Here is a 16,660-nt window from a genome sequence, read left to right as displayed (position 1 = left end):
ATATTTGGCTCTGTTGACTAATGAGTTTGCCGACCACTGGACTAGGAGGTCTCGGTTCTATTCCGGCGAAGGGCATATGCCCGGGTTGTGGGCTCCATCCCTAGGAGACAACCCATCCATGATTCTCTCTCATCATGGATGTTTCTCTCTCTCTCTCTCTCCCTCGCCCTTCCTCTCTCTGAAGTCAATAAAAACACATTACCAAAAAAAAAAAAGAAAAGTCAATGTGTGTGATACAGAGTCAGCCCGTGACAACGGTGCCCACACCGAGTCCCAGGCACCGGGATCTCCCCATCGTGCCTCTCTTGTCACAGCTCCACCCACAGCCTCTGAGGGACAGCAGAGCTGCATTCCTGCCTCACGCTCGTTCAGCTGTTTATGGGGTGTGTGATTATCCAAGGGGGGTAACTGCCAGTCCCTCGGGCCGAAGCCCCGGGCACAGTCAGGCATGAAATGTGCTTCTGCTGGAACCCCAGAGAATTCCCCTGGAGAGCCGGGCTCCAGGAGAACCGGTCCCTGGTCCGTGGCTGAGTGCCGACCCAGGAACCAGGAGGTCAGGGTTCGATTCCCGGTCAGGGACACAGGCCCGGGTGGTGGGCTCCATCCCCAGGGCGGGGCCTGCAGGAGGCCACCGGTCCCTGGTTCTCTCTCCTCGTTGCTGTTCCTCTCCTGCGCGCGCTCTTCCGCTCGGAAACCCATAAACAGTTGAAAGTGCCAAGCAAACAGGTGGGTTTGCACGTGCGCACGAAGGCGCACCCACAGGGACCCTCACCGCGAGGGTCTTGATACGAAGGCGGAGGCCCGTGGCCACCACAAGGTGATAGGGGCTTGGGGGACTGTTTTCGATTCTTGGAGGTGTAACCCGAGTAGTGCAATGGCTGAGGATTCTGATTTTAAACATAAAAAAAGCTCCACACGAACTTCTAGATGCTCCCCTTCCCTGCTAGCCAGCCTGCGCGCTCCTCTCTCTGCGGGGTACCCCCCACCTCCCTCCAAACCCCAACCCCGCCCCCGCCGCCGCCCCCTCCCCGGCGGCCCCGAGGGAGGGGCTGATGGGAACACGGGGTTCTTCTCTCCCAGCCTGGAGCTCGGGCGTGGGTGTTTGAGATTTCAGATCTCATTTCTGTGCTGAGCGTGAGGAAGCCAGAGAGTGTTATGAAGCCACAGCAAAGGAAGCCAGGAGCCAGGAGGGGGGTGTCTGCAACGAGCTGGCTGGGCCCTCTCCCTCGCTCTGGGGGGGACAGGGGGGGTGGGCGGTGGCCTTTCTCATTTTTCTTTGAAAAAATACTGTTTAATGAAGTGATTCAAACCAGTGGCCATGGCACACAAGTGAGACGGGACCCATAAGCCCACGGTAAGAAGGGAGTCGCGCCCTGACCGGTGTGGCTCCGTGGATAGAGCGCCGGCCTGCGGACGGAAGGGTTCCGGGTTCGATTCCGGTCAAGGGCATGGACCTTGGTGGCCGGCACATCCCCAGTGGGGGGTGTGCAGGAGGCAGCTGATCGATGTCTCTCTCTCCCATCGATGTTTCTAACTCTCTATCCCTCTCCCTTCCTCTCTGTAAAAAATCAATAAGATATATTTTTAAAAAAAGAAAAAGAAAATGAACATTGTGTTTTTAAAAAAAAAAAAAAAAAAAGAATTGAGTCTCATCTGGGCCGGCGAGGCTCAGTGGCTGAGCATCGACCTAGGAGCCAGGAGGTCAGGGTTCGATTCCCGGTCAGAGCACAGGCCTGGGTTGTAGGCTCAATCCCCAGTGGGGGACGTGCTGGAGGCAGCCGATCCATGATTCTCTCTCATCATCGATGTTTCTCTCTCTCTCTCCCTTCCTCTCTGAAATCAAGAAAAATATATATATATATATATTTTTTAGTCGCCTCCTATCCTTGCCGGGGGACCGTCCTGTCCCAGGTCACCAGGAGGGTTCGGACATCACCACTCTCACGGGATCCCTCAAGGGGCGACCCCCCACATGTGCAAACATGCACACACACGTGCGTTCCTTCGTGTGCACACGGACAGCGTTCCCCACCCCTTGCTGCCCATCACGTGTTAACCACAAACAGCACGTGCCACTCCCCATGTCCCACCCACCTTGTTTTTGTAAAGCTGCAACATTTTTCCTTGCTGGAGAGATCAGAATTTATTTTTTTTAATATATTTTATTGATATTTTACAGAGAGGAAGGGAGAGGGATAGAGAGGTAGAAACATCGATGAGAGAGAAACATCCATCAGCTGCCTCCTGCACACCTCCCACTGGGGATGTGCCCGCAACCAAGGTACATGCCCTTGACCGGAATCGAACCCAGGACCCTTCAGTCCGCAGGCCGACGCTCTATCCACTGAGCCAAACCGGTTTCGGCTATTTTTATTTGTTTTTAATATATTTTTATTGATTTCAGAGAGGAAGGGAGGAGAGACATAGAAACATCCATGATGAGAGAGAATCATGGACCGACGGCCTCCTGCACGCCCCACCCTGGGGATGGAGCCCACCACCCCGGCCTGTGCCCTGACCGGGAATCGAACCCTGACCTCCTGGTTCATAGGTCGGCGCTCACCACTGAGCCACGCAGGCCGGGCTGGATCGTATTTATTTAACCACTGTCGGCTCTTCCCAAATCTCTCCCATCATGACAATGGCTGTGGGCCCGACAGGGACGCGTGGACGCGAGCACCCGTGACGTGCGTGGGCGGGACCCAGGCTTCATCCGGGAACCAGTGGGTCACAGGCGTGTCCGCTCTTAATTTTAAGAGGTCACGCCCATCTGTACTTACAATGAAGGGAAAGGCGGGGAGAGTCTGCGGGGATCAGAGATTCTCTTCATGCAAAATGCGCGCGGGCTCGGGACCAAAGAGCCCGCACCCCCATTTTCAAGATGGGGAGACAGAGGGGTTCAGAAATGTCCACAAATGACCCCTCCGGGTCACCGACCCCCAGCGCGGCCGCCTGGAAGTCACACTCCCCGGCCCCAAGCCGGGACCCGCTCCGACGCCCTATTGATCACCGTCACGGCTCATTGCGCTCACACGCCTCAGGTGGGACCAGTTACCCAGCGCGGGGGAGGCCGCCCCGGGGGAGCCGAGCCGCTCCGGGGCACCCACGTGGCATGTCGTGTTTTAATGACAACCCAGGACGGACGGACGGACAGACGGACGGACGCGCGGCTGAGGCTTGGGAAACCCCGCAGGTGATGCCACGGGAGCGGAAATGCATGGAGGAGGGGAACGTTCCCAGCCCGGGCGCCCCAGCCCATCTCCTGGGTCCCCGCATCGGTGCGGCCCGGGCAGCACCCCCCCCCCCGCTCCCCCCCCCCCCCGTTCTGGGCCAGAAAAAGAATCACCGGCTCTTTCCCAGAAACTCATCAGCGGCTGTTGTGGGTGACCTTTCCTGGGGCACCCTTCAGCATCCTGTCCATTTGGCGGGCGCTGGCGGAGCGCGGAGTCGCCGCGATAATGGACTAAATGGGGGGGACACAGCGGCTGAGGGCTAGTGACCTGGTGACCTCACCCCCAATTGACATGGGGAAGTCCCCCGCGTGGCTGTATTTGAAAACAGGGCCTTTAGGGAGGAAAATAAATGAATGAGGTTGTGCCTGGCTGGTGGGGCTCAGGGGTTGAGCGTCCATCTAGGAACCAGGAGGTCAGGGTTCGATTCCCGGTCAGGGCACAGGCCCGGGTTGTGGGCTCCATCCCCAGTAGGGGGCGTGCAGGAGGCAGCCGGTCCATGATCCTTTCTCAGCATGGATGTTTCTCTCTCCCTCTCCCTTCCTCTCTGAAGTCAATAAAAATATTTTTTTAATAATAAATAAATAAAAATAAACTCAGTAGCACGGAGAGAAAGGAAAACTCTCTTTGGAGCAAGAGGCGCCGCCACACAGAGACCTCGGGGCCCTGCCTGCCAGCGGGGCCTGGGGTTCAGCCATTGGCCGCCGCAGCGTTTGGAAAACAAGGGCCGAGTGTCTCCTCTCCCCCGGGAGGAGCGGGAGGGGCGCCCAGAGGGGACGGGCGGGCCCTGCTCCTGGCCCTGCTGTCAGGCCCCGAAACTGAGCAAGCCCAGCCAGCCCTGTCCCCCAGGACCCAGAGCAGCAATAACTGCTGCACCCCAGTAATAACTGGCACAGCTGCCCGCATCCCACCCGCTTAGCAACAGCAACAGAAAGGGCGGGCCTGCTCCCAGGGCTAGCAACAAAGATCCCAGGGCCGGCCCTCATTGGCTAAGCTTGGGTCATGTGCCCAAGCCTGATCCAATCCTTGAAGGCCTAGGAGATGAGATGCTCTGATTGGTCAGGCACAAGTCATGAGCCCACCCACCGAGGAGGAGGAGAGAGTTAGCGCTTCCCAGACCACAGGGCTTCCAAGCAGGGGAGCCAGTGACTCCCCCACCCCCACCTCCCCACCCCCCCACCCCCCGCAAAAAAAAAAAAAAAAAAAGATCAGGGTGTTCTTCTCAGAGGAAGGAAGAAATAGCAGACAAGGGCGATCATCTGATGGGATTTGGGTCTGAAGGTAGGTGGGAGAAGAGGTGAGCAAAACCACAAACATGAACACTGGGGCGCGTAGTAGGGGTTCGATTAAACACTCGGCGGAGCAGAGGATTCACGTCCTGCTGACACCCAGTAAAGACCCACTGATTTCTCCCACACCTCCCTCAGTCCTGACAACATCCCCAGCAGCAGGAGCTCCTACTCACCCTGTTTGGCAGGTGAGAATGCTACGGCCCAGAGAGGTTAGGCAGCTCACCCAAAGTCACACAGCAAACAAGTGGCAGAGCTGGGATTCGAACCCCGGCGGCGGCAGCCGGCCACCTGAGTCCCAGGCCTTTCATGTCAATGAGGCGCTCGAAACAGGGAGAGGGAAGGAGCCGGAGGAGGAGCAAACAGTATTTAACTACGGTAAGTGGCGAGAGAGAGCGAAAATTAACAGGAAGTGCTAGCAAAGCTCCTCCCAGCCCCCCCCCCCCCCCCCCGCCGCGTGGCTCAGGGGTTGAGCATCGACCTAGGAACCAGGAGGTCAGGGTTCGATTCCCGGTCAGGGCACAGGCCCGGGTTTCTGGCTCCATCCCCAGTAGGGGGCGTGCAGGAGGCAGCCGATCCATGATTTGCTGTCATCATGGATGTTTCTCTCTCTCTCTCCCTTTCCCTTCCTCTCTGAAGTCAACAAAAATATATTAAATCTTAAAAAAAAAAAAAAAGTTCATCCTACAACTTAATGAAAACTTTCCCAAAAGGTGACATGCTCCTGGTGGGTGGGATGGCCCTTGGCAACTCTTTCTGAACCCCCCTATGTTTGGGGAACCCCCATTTCTATGAGGCAGCAGGAAATGGCTCAATATACTTTTCCATATTTCCATGGCCTGGAATACTATGCAGCCATTCAAAAAAAATAAATAAATAAGCCAAAACCGGTTTGGCTCAGTGGATAGAGCGTCAGCCTGCAGACTGAAAGGTCCCAGGTTCAATTCCGGTCAAGGGCACGTACCTTGGTTGCGGGCACATCCCCAGTGGGAGGTGTGCAGGAGGCAGCTGATGGATGTTTCTCTCTCATCGATGTTTCTAACTCTCTATCCCTCTCCCTTCCTCTCTGTAAAATATCAATAAAATATATATTTAAAAAATAATAATAAGATGGTTCAACACGGTGAGATCGTTCAAAGCGGTAGAGCAGAAGCTCTCGTTAGGAGAGGGTTAAGCCCCTGGATCCAGCCATGCCTGAAGCTGTCTCCTCCAAGAACTCCCCACCTCCCAGGACCAACAAATGTCCGATGTTGTCCCTTGCAGCGCTGAGAACCCAGACCAATATGCTCTTGCATTTGCTACCTCATCTCCATGGGCGCCCCCAAAAATCTTAGTGTGGAAAACAGACCCGGGTGTCCCACACAGACCAGTGACGGAGGCTCTGGTCATCTTTAACGCAGCCCGCAGGTGGGAGTCATCCCGAGGATAAAAGCTAACCGGTGGGCCCTCGAGTCCTCGTTCCCTCCAGCAGCGCCCCCACGCGGGGTCTTCTGAGCTGGGAGCCATCGGCGCGCTTTGCCTGCAGAGCCAAAAATAGCCCGCGCGCTCGCACGTGTGGCACTGTTTTTAAAACGTTACATAAATGCTTCTGCAGCCACCCAAACCCACTCGCTCGAGACCATCGCAGAATCCATGGCGACGTCCGATCAATAGGTTTTTCTTTTTCAACCAAGACCCACAATGCTTCTCACTCAGACACGCCGGATAATGTTTTCTACTGTTCTTGTTCTTGACCACCGAGGACTGTAAACACACACTTACAGAGCAGCCCCTGCTTGACTGCGGAAGGCAAACTTGGTCTTGGAAGAAAAAAAAAAAAAAAAAGGCCAGTGTATAGGGCATTTATCTGGACTTTGCAGGCCATAGGATCTCTGTCACGATGACCCGCGTCCCTGGGGTGAGACAGCAGCCACAGACGGTATGTAAACACAGAGGCGCAGCTGTGTTGCAATAAAGCTTTATTTAAACACACCAGCGGAGGGCCGGATTGGACCCATGGGCCATCATGTGGTGCTGCCTGGTTTAAGGGGTGCAGAAAAAATAACAAGCAAGGTGTCGGGAGCCCAGGCCAGCACAGGGTCTGACTGAATTCACACGTCGCTAAAGCATTGCGGGAGGAGGTGGAGAAAATTGAGTTTGATTGACGAGAAGCAGCCCAGGGCGCTGAGCATCTTAACGCTGAGCATCTTAACCTTGCAAACCCAGCGCGGTGGCCCCGCCTTCTCTCCGGGACGTGCTGAGGCCTCCCCGGGTGAATGGGCAAAACTCAGGGAGCCACGGAAGCCGCCCTGGCCGTGGCCTCGGAGGGGAACCTGACCGGGCCCTGGTGGAGCTGCGGGCCCTGGCTCTGCCCGCAGACCCTCAGCCCTGCGACTGGGCAAGGAGGTGAAACTCATCAGGAAGATGGGGGGCACCTGCCTGGCCTCCGCAGGCTGCTGGCCGGGGCGGGGCTGGCCAGGACCTCTGCGAAAGGCTCCCCCTCAAGCATGACCAGGAGCCTGTGCACCCCAGAGGACTGGAGGGACCCCCTGCATCCCCCGAGGAGAGGACTTCAGGGTGCTGGGTAAAAGAAGGGCTAGGAGTTTCGGGGAGAGACTCAGGCAAAAGCCGGACACAGGGGCAGGTAGCGCCCCGGTCCTGACTCATCGCCGCCACCGCAGACGGAGCACCTCCTATGCGCTGGGCTCTGAGCAGGAGCGCTCGGCGTCCGCGTCTCACGGGGTCCTGGTCACCGTGGTCTCGTTCGTGATGTGCACGGATCACGTACCTCACAGACTGCAGAAACAGGCTCGGCACCCCCACCTTCTCCCCGGGGCGTGGGCGGGTCACCCGGGAAGCGACGCCCTGCCAACCCACGGACATGCGTGTGTCCGTCCACTTCGTCACGAACGCGTGGTGACTGGGACAAGTCAAGCTCAGGCAGAGGCGGGGGGGGGGGGGGGCGCAGCGGTGGCCTCCGGTGAGAACCCACCAGGGGGGCCGTCCCGCCTCCCTCCTCCCCTCCCCTCCTCCCCGGCGCTTTTGAGGTCCGAGCGGCACCGCTCCGGGACCGTGGCCTTGGCCCCTCAGGGGCCGCCGGGGTTCTCCTCCTGGTGCAGGGCCCCCGCTCCCTCGGCCAGGCTCACGGCCTCCTTCCTGCCCCTGCACCTGCCACGCACAGCCCACCTCGGGGCCTTCGCACTGGACCTTCCCCGAGGCAGCCCTGCCTCCCTCCCTCAGCCCCTGGGCCTGTGCTCCAAGGTCACCTTCATGCCCGGCCCCCTGGGAGCAGCTTTTTCTGCCATCTATCTACACCTGCCCTCTGACCCCTCCCCATGCCTCCGACCCCCTCCCCATGCCCTCTGACCCCGCTCCCCATAACCTCTGACCCCCTCCCCATGCCCTCCGACCCCCTCCTCATGCCCTCCTACCCCACTCCCCATGCCCTCTGACCCCCTCCCCATGCCCTCCGACCCCCTCCCCATGCCCTCCGACCCCACTCCCCATGCCCTCCGACCCCCTCCCCATGCCCTCCGACCCCCTCCTCATGCCCTCCGACCCCCTCCTCATGCCCTCCGACCCCCTCCTCATGCCCTCCGACCCCCTCCCCATGCCCTCCGACCCCACTCCCCATGCCCTCCGACCCCCTCCCCATGCCCTCCGACCCTCTCCTCATGCCCTCCGACCCCCTCCTCATGCCCTCCGACCCCCTCCTCATGCCCTCCGACCCCCTCCCCATGCCCTCCGACCCCCTCCCCATGCCCTCCGACCCCACTCCCCATGCCCTCCGACCCCCTCCCCATGCCCTCCGACCCCCTCCCCATGCCCTCCGACCCCCTCCTCATGCCCTCCGACCCCCTCCCCATGCCCTCCGACCCCCTCCCCATGCCCTCCGACCCCCTCCCCATGCCCTCCGACCCCGCTCCCCATGCCCTCCGACCCCCTCCCCATGCCCTCCGACCCCACTCCCCATGCCCTCCGACCCCCTCCCCATGCCCTCCGACCCCCTCCCCATGCCCTCCGACCCCCTCCCCATGCCCTCCGACCCCCTCCCCATGCCCTCCGACCCCGCTCCCCATGCCCTCCGACCCCCTCCCCATGCCCTCCGACCCCACTCCCCATGCCCTCCGACCCCCTCCCCATGCCCTCCGACCCCCTCCCCATGCCCTCTGACCCCACTCCCCATGCCCTCCGACCCCCTCCCCATGCCCTCCGACCCCCTCCCCATGCCCTCTCACCCCGCTCCCCATGCCCTCCGACCCCCTCCCCATGCCCTCTCACCCCGCTCCCCATGCCAAAAGTCACGGCTGGGAGCTCAGGGTCCCCTCGGATAGGCCGCCCCTGGCCCCAGCCCCTGCCCAGCTGCCCCCTCCCCACCGCCCTGCCCCTCAGCTCGCCCAGCAGAGCCAGGCCTGCAGCGGGAGGTGCCACCGCCACAGAAGGAGAACCCCAGGCCCGAGTGGAAACACGTCCCCAGCACCCCACACGGAGAGCCGGGCAGACAAAGGCACCCAAGGATGCCCGGGCTGGGAGCTGGCAGAGCCCGCCGCCCGCCCCTCCTGGGCTCTGGAAGGAAGGCTGGGATCCCGCTTCCACCCCCACCCCCACCCCCACCCCCCACCCCGCAGGCCCACGGATCGGCGGCCACGGCGGCATCTCACGTGTCCATTTGCCCGATGCAGATGGGAGGCCTTGGCGCTCAGGGCAGGTGTGAGGGGGCGCCGGCGTGGTGCACTGGGCCCCCCAGGAGTTAGGACCCGGAGGGCTCATTCAGGTTGGTGCCCACAGCCCCGCCGCCCTCACCCGCAGTGATGACACACAGCAAATCCAATTGGACTCCATTGATTTTTTTGTAACAATTTTGGGGCTGAAGCATAAGGCGAGGGGATTGATCAGTTACGGAGTCAGGTGTCGGGGGAAGGGGTGGGGCAAACCCTGACTGCGGCGGGGAGGGACGGTGAGAGAAGGAAGGGGCCCAACCCACGGGGGGGGGAGCGGGGGGCGGGCAGGTGCAGGAACTGCCCTCGGTCAAGGGTTGCATCCCCCCCAAACCCATATGTTGAAACCTCCCGGCCCCCCAGGTTAGGAGGTGGGGCCTTCGGTAGCTGATGAGGTCTGGAGGGAGGGGCCCGATGGGATTAGTGCCCTTCTGTCCCCCCACCACCACCCCCCCGCCCCCCCCGCCAGAGCTCCTGGCCCCTTCGCCAGGTGAGCGTGGCCAGGTGAGCGCAGAGAGCCGGTCCTCCTCAGGCTGTGACCACGCCCACACCTTCCTCCTGGGGAGGAATACATGTCTGTTGCTTATCAGACAGCCCGTCGGGGGCCCTCGGTCCTAGCAGCCCCGGGGGGACAAAGACAGCGCCCATTTTACAGATGGGCAAACTGAGTCTCAGCGAGCTCCAGGGGCTAGACCAGACCTCCCTGTTTCAAGGGAGAAGCCAGACACTGGATCGCAATACTGACCTCTCCCACTTGGTTCAACACTGGCACCTAAGCCCACGGTCATGGCGTGAGAAAGTCCTGGGAAGGTTTTAACGAAAAGAGAACGTGTGTGTGACCCCAGCCCCGGTCTGACACCCGCTCCCGGTGAGGCTGCGTCTCCTTTGTCCCATGTGCGAAGGGGCCGATGGAGGATGTACTCTGAGTCCCATTCTTTTCTTTTTTTTAAAAAAAAAAAAAATACTTTTATTGATTACAGAAAAGAAGGGACAGGGAGAGAGCAACATCGATGATGAGAGAGAATCATGGACCGGCTGCCTCCTGCACGCCCCCTCCTGGGGATCAAACCCACAACCCCGGCCTGTGCCCTAACCAGGAATCCAACCGTGACCTCCTGGTTCATAGGTCAAAGCTCAACCACTGAGCCACCCGGGGGACATAAAGAATGAGTCACATTCCCGCTCTAGGAGTCCACTCATTCACGCTGGGGAAGGGTGGGTGGCTCACTGTCCATCACCTGGTGATGCTGCCTGGGGTGCAGGGGGTCCCCGTGCTGAGGGGGGCGGGGCGGGGGGGGTGCCTGTGCTGAATGCAGGAGCGCCAGAGGGAAAGGGGCCCTCTCCATCGCATTCAGTTTGGACCCAGCACAGAAGGAAGGGGCCACCCAGCCGCAGACAACTGGGGGGTAGGGGGGGGCTCATCCAGGAATGAGGCCTCAGGAAGGACTTTGCCGGCGGGGGGGGGCGGGGGGGAACACCCACCCAGACTTCCCGCCAACAAGCGGGGGGTTTCTTTGGTGCCCCTGGATCCAGGCAGCCGCGATGCCCATTGTTGGCTCCAAGCCCCGAAGCCCAGACAGAGGTCCCCCCCCCAACTCCCCCCGCCCCCCCCCGCCCCGCCCCCTGCCTCCGGTGGGGTGTGGGCGGGGCTGAAATGATTTACTCTGGGAACATCCCTGTCCCCCCATTAAATCACTCAGAAGAGGCGACGGCATTTGCATGCCACTGCCTGCCCCCCCCCCAATGCCGCCTCTCCAAAGAGCCCCCCACACACAGAGGCACCCCCATCCCTGTTGTCAGGAGAGTGCAGTGTGCCCCACGCCAAGGTGCCAGGCGGGGCCCCCTCCTCCCACTGCCAGGCGCTGCCACTCACAAGGCCCTTCTGTCAGCGGCTCCCACCCACACGCATCGCGGGTCACTGGTGCAGGGGCGCGTCCTCCCCCCCCCCCGCCCCCCAGCGGGGGGGATGCCACCGCGCCGCTAATTTGCAAAGCCACAGCCTGCACGAAAGTACTCCAACCACGGGCCCCCCTGGCCGCGGAGCCGGGGTTTGTGCTGACTCGTCCCAAGCACAGTCCCATATGGTGAAGCCCTTGCGCGGCTCCAAGAAGCGCACCCACCGCGCTCTTTACCAGGCAGCCACCCACGCAGGAGGGGGCGCGGGCACGGGTGGGCGCAGGCAGCCGGGCGGCGGCAGGGCGAGCAGGCCCTTCTTGCCTCTCCGCTCCGCCAACCCCTCTGCCAACCACTCCGCCAACCCCTCCGCCAATCTTGCCCAAAGGACCCCCCAATCCCACCGGCTCGGAGCGAAGCGCTGGTGAATTTCCTGCAAACCTTTCTAACCAACCGCAGGCAACTAAGTATCTTTCAGGAAATGGAGCCTTGCTTTGCCCCAGCTCTCCGAACTGCGCCTAAATATAGTATCAAACTGTCTCTATTTGTCCCTGGGGAGGAAGGGGGGATACACATGAGCTTCCCAAAGCCTGGCGATGGGGGGGGGGGGTCAGGGGGCGAAGGGCAAGGGGGGTGGGGGGCTGCCCAGGAGCCGCCCAGCCAGGGCAGCCGGGCCAGGAGCTGGGCCAGCAACAGATTTCAGGGGTGGCACGCCTTCCCTCCCGGGGCCCAGGCCTCCCCGAGCCGGGCACAAGCTCTCCCGTGGCCAGGGGAGGAGATGGGGTTGCGGGGGGACCAGAGGGGGGCTCGCCATGTTCTCTGACACAGCACTAGGCAGGCGGCTTCTCTAAGACATTTCCAGCCTTCGCTCACGGGGGCATCCAGGCCAGCGCTGACCCCCGTGGAGAAACAAAGCGACGTCCAAGCCCCCGAGGCCTGTGCGTTTTGGAAACGGGTCCGGGGGGGGGGGGGGGGGGCGGGTTCGGCTGCAAGAAGCCGCCTCGACCTCCCGGGCCACAGCGGCTCGGCTCTCAGGTGCGAGCGAGGGGGGAGCGCGGAGCCACGCAGCCCGCAGCCCGCAGCCCGCAGCCCGCAGCCCTGGCGCTGCGGATTCGCGGGGCAGGCTGGCGAGTGGGATGCCGGGGGGGGGCAGGCACCTCGGGCCGCAGGGGCCTCGGTTTTCTTACACATTCGGGGTCACGGGGGGTCACCTCAAAGGAAGACAGCACTCACTCTCCCACGCACACGCATCGCACATGAACGCGGACGGACACGCCGGGCCCCTAAGCCGCCTTCCCAGACGTTCAAGCTGAAAAGTTGAGGCTGCGTGTCTCCCGCACCGAGTGCCCGCGCGGCGGGGCTGCGCGGAGCCGGGAAGGGGGTTCTCTGAAGCCACAGCTGCCCGCCGCCGGCTCACCACCCGCCCGTCCCGCCTGGGAAAGGTCTGGCGAAGGGAGCTCTCGCCTGGCGCGCCAACCCCGCCGGCGGCTGCGCCCCGTTCCCCGGCGCCTTTCGGCTGCTGCTCCGCGGCTGGCGGTGGGGGGAGGGGAGGCACCGGCATTTTCGGAGCCGCTTCGCCCAGAACCAACACGGAGCCACGGCGCGGCGGCAGAAGGCTCTCCAAACTCCGGCGGAGACGGGAGGCGGCTGGGTAGGTTGCCTTTCCCACGCACACTGCGCCGATGCAGGCGGAGCCCGGCTCCCGGACCCAGGCGCCGGCGGCGGGCGTCCCCGCGTTCCCGGAGGCCCTGCGCGGCTGCCTGGCGGCCTGGGGGCCCGCGCGCTGGGGCCGCCGGGTGTGCGGGAGGCCCGCGCGGCAAGGCCACTTGGGGAGGGGTCCCGGAGCGCCGCGGGGCTTGGGGAGGAGCTGGGGACGCGCCAGACCGCGCGGGCAGAGGCGACCTGAAGTCGGGCCCGGCCCGCAGGTGTCCTGGGAACTCACGGCCCTGCGCCCACCGGCATGCGGAAACCGAGAGAGGGGTCCACCGACGCCCGCCACCGCGAAACCCCGCGAGAACCAGGACCTGGGGGGATGGCGCCCCGAGGCGGGGCGGGGAGGGGGCTGGATTCCTGGAGGCGCGCCCCCACTCGCCTCCAGAGGCTCGGCGCGCTCCGAGGACCCGCTGGGGAGCTGGGGAGCTGGGGAGGAGGGCGGGCGGGCTCGCGCTTGGCAAAGGGGTCTGTGCTGGGGACCCCCGGGTTCCCAGGGTCTCCCCAGGTCTCTCCAAGTCCGGAAGGGGCGAGCAGCCGGGGACTTGAGAAGGAGGTGGCCGCCCCGCGCCGGAGCCAACTTTGTGCGCGGCGGCCGGGGTCGGGGAGGGGGTCCCGGGGACGCGTTACCTGGGCACCGGAGCGCAGTCAGCGCCAGCAGCAGCCCCAGCGGCGGCGCCCGGCCCGGGGGCGGCATGGTCCTCGGCGCGCGGGGGCGCGAGGGGCGCTGCTCCGGTCGCGCGCCCGGCCCGGCCCGCGGCTCCCGGGAGCGACCCGGGGGTTACGCTGGGGCTGCGGACATGGCTCTTCGCGGGCGCAGGCGGCCGGCGCTTCTCGGGCTGGGCCAGGCGCGGAAGGGAGCGGAGTCCAGGCTCAGCGCCCCGCACCCTCGCCGGCAGCCCTGCGCTTGGTCCGAGTGGCGTGGCCCCGGCCGCCGCCGCCGCCGCCGCCGCCGCCGCCGCCGCCTCCGCCTCCGCGGCTCCTGCGTCCCAGAGCCCGTCCCATCCCGGTCTCGCCGCCGCCGCCGCGCCAGCTGCCGGCCGCCCCTGAGCCGCGGAGAGAGTGAGCGAGGCGGCGAGCGAGCGCCCGGAGCAGGGAGGGGCGCGGAGGGAGGGGCGGCGAGGCCGGGGGAGGGGCCGCCGGAGCCGGGGCAGCGGGCGGCCGCCCGGTGATAGGCGGCGGGACATGCCACTCCCTGGCGTCCCCGGGGGAGGGCGCCGGGCCGCGGAGGCCTGGGGAGACCCGCGGGGGCGGGCGGGGGCGGGGCACGGGCACAGACGCGGGGTGGCTCGCCCCGGGAAGGGCAGGGAGGTCTGGGCGTGCTCGGGGCGTCGCGGTAGGAGTTCCCAAGGTCGGGGCTGAGGGCGGCGAGGCAGGTCCCGGGATGGGCAGGTCCCGGGATGGCCAGGTCCCGGGATGGCCAGGTCCCGGGATGGCCAGGTGTCTGCAGGTGGCAGGGACGGCGAGGCTGAGCGCAGGCGAGAGGTTCCGGAATAGATTTGGTGCGGCTCAGGGTGCCTGGGGGAGGGGAGCCAGGGGTGCCTGGGTGGGGGGCGGTCAGGGATCCTGAGACAGATCTGAGGTGTCGTGGGCTGTGCACCCAGGTGAGAAGCAGGGGGCCCCCAGGCCCTTTATTTACTGGAAGGAAGAGCGCGCCAGGCGCCGTGGAGGCGAAGGCCGAGCGGGTCAGTGACCCCGGTGGGGGGTGGGGCAAAGCGGGGAGCAGAGGCAGAGAGGAGGACGGGTGCCCCGGGCAGGGCCTCAGCGGGCTCCCGGTGCCCTTTATCCACAAGCCCTGGCTCTTCCTGGGCGCCCACCCCACCCCCCAAACCGGGGCCAGGCACGGGGCGTGGCTGCACGGCGGGGCCGGGCGGGGCACCCCGCCAGCACTCCGCAGATGCCCTGAATGTCGCCGGCACAGCTACAAGCGCAGGGGGCCTGGGGGCGAGGGCAGGGGGCGCGTGGGGTTGGAGTCCGCGCACGCCCCAACCCCCATGCACCAGCCCCCTGGCTCCCCCCGTCTCCGTTTCCAGAGACAAAGTGGGTCAAACTCCATGCGGCCAGGATGGATGGAGGATGAGGGCTCTGGAAGGACGTCGCAGGCTGGAGTCTTGGCCGAGCACCGGGCTGGCCCTGCCGCTCCCTGGCTGTGCGCCCTGGAGACAGGGGGCCGTGGCCCCTCCCGAGCCTCAGTTTCCCCCTCTGAGAAGCCCACGCCATGGCGGCCTCCCCCTGGGGTCCCAGATCACGCACAGCAAACTCCTGCCCGAACTAGGAAGCGGGAGCTCGTGGGAAGGGCCCCGCTGCCACATTGTTATTCTCCTCGTCTCGGCCATTATTACTATGTATCTGATTCCCCCGCAGGCCCGGAGCCCTCCGCCCCTCCCAGCTGGCGAGGGGCTGGCGCGGCACCTGCCTCATTAGTACCGACAGCCTCATTAGCAGAGCGGCACTCAGCTCTTCTGAGATGAAAGCGGGGGGACAGGGCTGGGGCAGGTGGGGAGGCCAGGCCCGGGTTGATTAGGAAACATGCAGGGATTTTCCCAGCCCTGCCTGGCCGAGCCTCCAGCCTGCACCGTGGCAAGACCTGGGGTGCACGGAGACCCACACACACCAGGCTGGACAGTGGGTGGCCTCCTGGAGGCCCCCCTGTCCCCCTCTCCGTGATGAACCCCCAAAGCTGCCAGGCCTTGCTGGGGGCCCTCTGGCTAGGCTGCCAGCCACCTCCTGTCTCTCCCGCTCTCATTTCTGAGTGCTGGCTGAGCTGAGCACCTACTGTGCGCCAGGCCTGTGCGGGGTGAGGGTGGGAAGGACCACGCATGGAGGTACGAGGGGGAAATGCACACGCAGCTCATCGGGAGGGGCTGCCACTGCGGGGACCCGTGCCCAGCACAGCCTGGGGTGATCCTGCCAAGGTGCCCATGTGTCTGACGGGCGGCAGGCCAGAGAAAGCGGGGCGTCTGTGACCAGAGATAAGTCCTTTTCTGGCAGGGTGCATGGGGGGTCTGTGTCCCCCAGCAAGGGCCACACGGGATCAGGCCCTCCTGCTCCCCACTCAGGACCACCCCACAGAGGCACCCCATTTCTCAGGGCACAGCTGGGGCTGGGGGCAGAGGCACCTCACTCGCCTGCCTCTGCCAGCCGGTCCCTGGCTCATGGCCCTGCAGCCTCCCAGCCTCCTGGGGACTTGCACACCTGTCCCACCTGCACACCTTCGCCCTGGGCGTCTCCTCTCGTCAGCCCCGCCCCCCTCTTCCCAAGTCTTCCCAGCCCTGTCCCCCGCTTTCTTCTCCCTTCAGGTCTCAGCTCAAATGTCACCTCCTCCGGGAGGCCTTCCCAGACCACACCATCTGAAATAGACACACCCCCTTCCCGGCCAGCGTGGCTCAATGGTTGTTAACCTATGAACCAGGAGGTCACGGTTCAATTCCCAGTCAAGGGCACATACTGGGGTTTGGGGCCCAGTCCCCAGTAGGGGGCGTGCAGGAGGCAGCTGATCCATCATTCTCTCTCATCATGGATGTTCCTCTCTCTCTCTCTCTCTCTCTCCCTGCCGCTCTGAAATCAATAAAAATACATTTTAAAAAATAAAAATTAAAAATAAATAAAACATAACCCCCTCCCACTCCCTCTCTAGCCCTGTCCATGTGTTCGGAAGTGCTGCTGAGACAGAGCGGAGGTAGACGGGCAGGCTTCCGGCCCCGCAGACTCAGGATGCTGATGGCGGCTGAGCCAGGAGAGGGACGCGGTCCTGAGGGTGCCCCCCCCACCTCCCGGCTGTGTGACTTTGGGGAAGCCCCTGGCCCTCTCTGAGCTCCTATGTGAGCGGAAATGACAACCC

General features: G+C 63.8%; 1 protein-coding gene across 1 annotated transcript in view; it reads right to left on the bottom strand.

Annotated features, from left to right (window-relative positions):
- The window catches only part of TMEM132B (transmembrane protein 132B), an 85,993-nt gene extending 72,133 nt beyond the window's left edge, over positions 1–13,860 (bottom strand). The window contains exon 1 of the mRNA XM_080649784.1: positions 13,450–13,860. Coding sequence (XP_080505910.1) covers positions 13,450–13,516 — 67 coding nt within the window. The 5' untranslated portion in view covers positions 13,517–13,860. The remainder of the gene's footprint in view (positions 1–13,449) is intronic.
- Positions 13,861–16,660: the final 2,800 nt, after the last annotated feature.

This window comes from Plecotus auritus (assembly GCF_963455305.1).
Source record: "Plecotus auritus genome assembly, chromosome: 13".
NCBI classification, from domain to species: Eukaryota; Metazoa; Chordata; class Mammalia; order Chiroptera; family Vespertilionidae; genus Plecotus; species Plecotus auritus.
The sequence above is the reverse complement of the archived record's forward strand: the minus strand, read 5'-3'. Positions and strand labels throughout refer to the sequence as shown.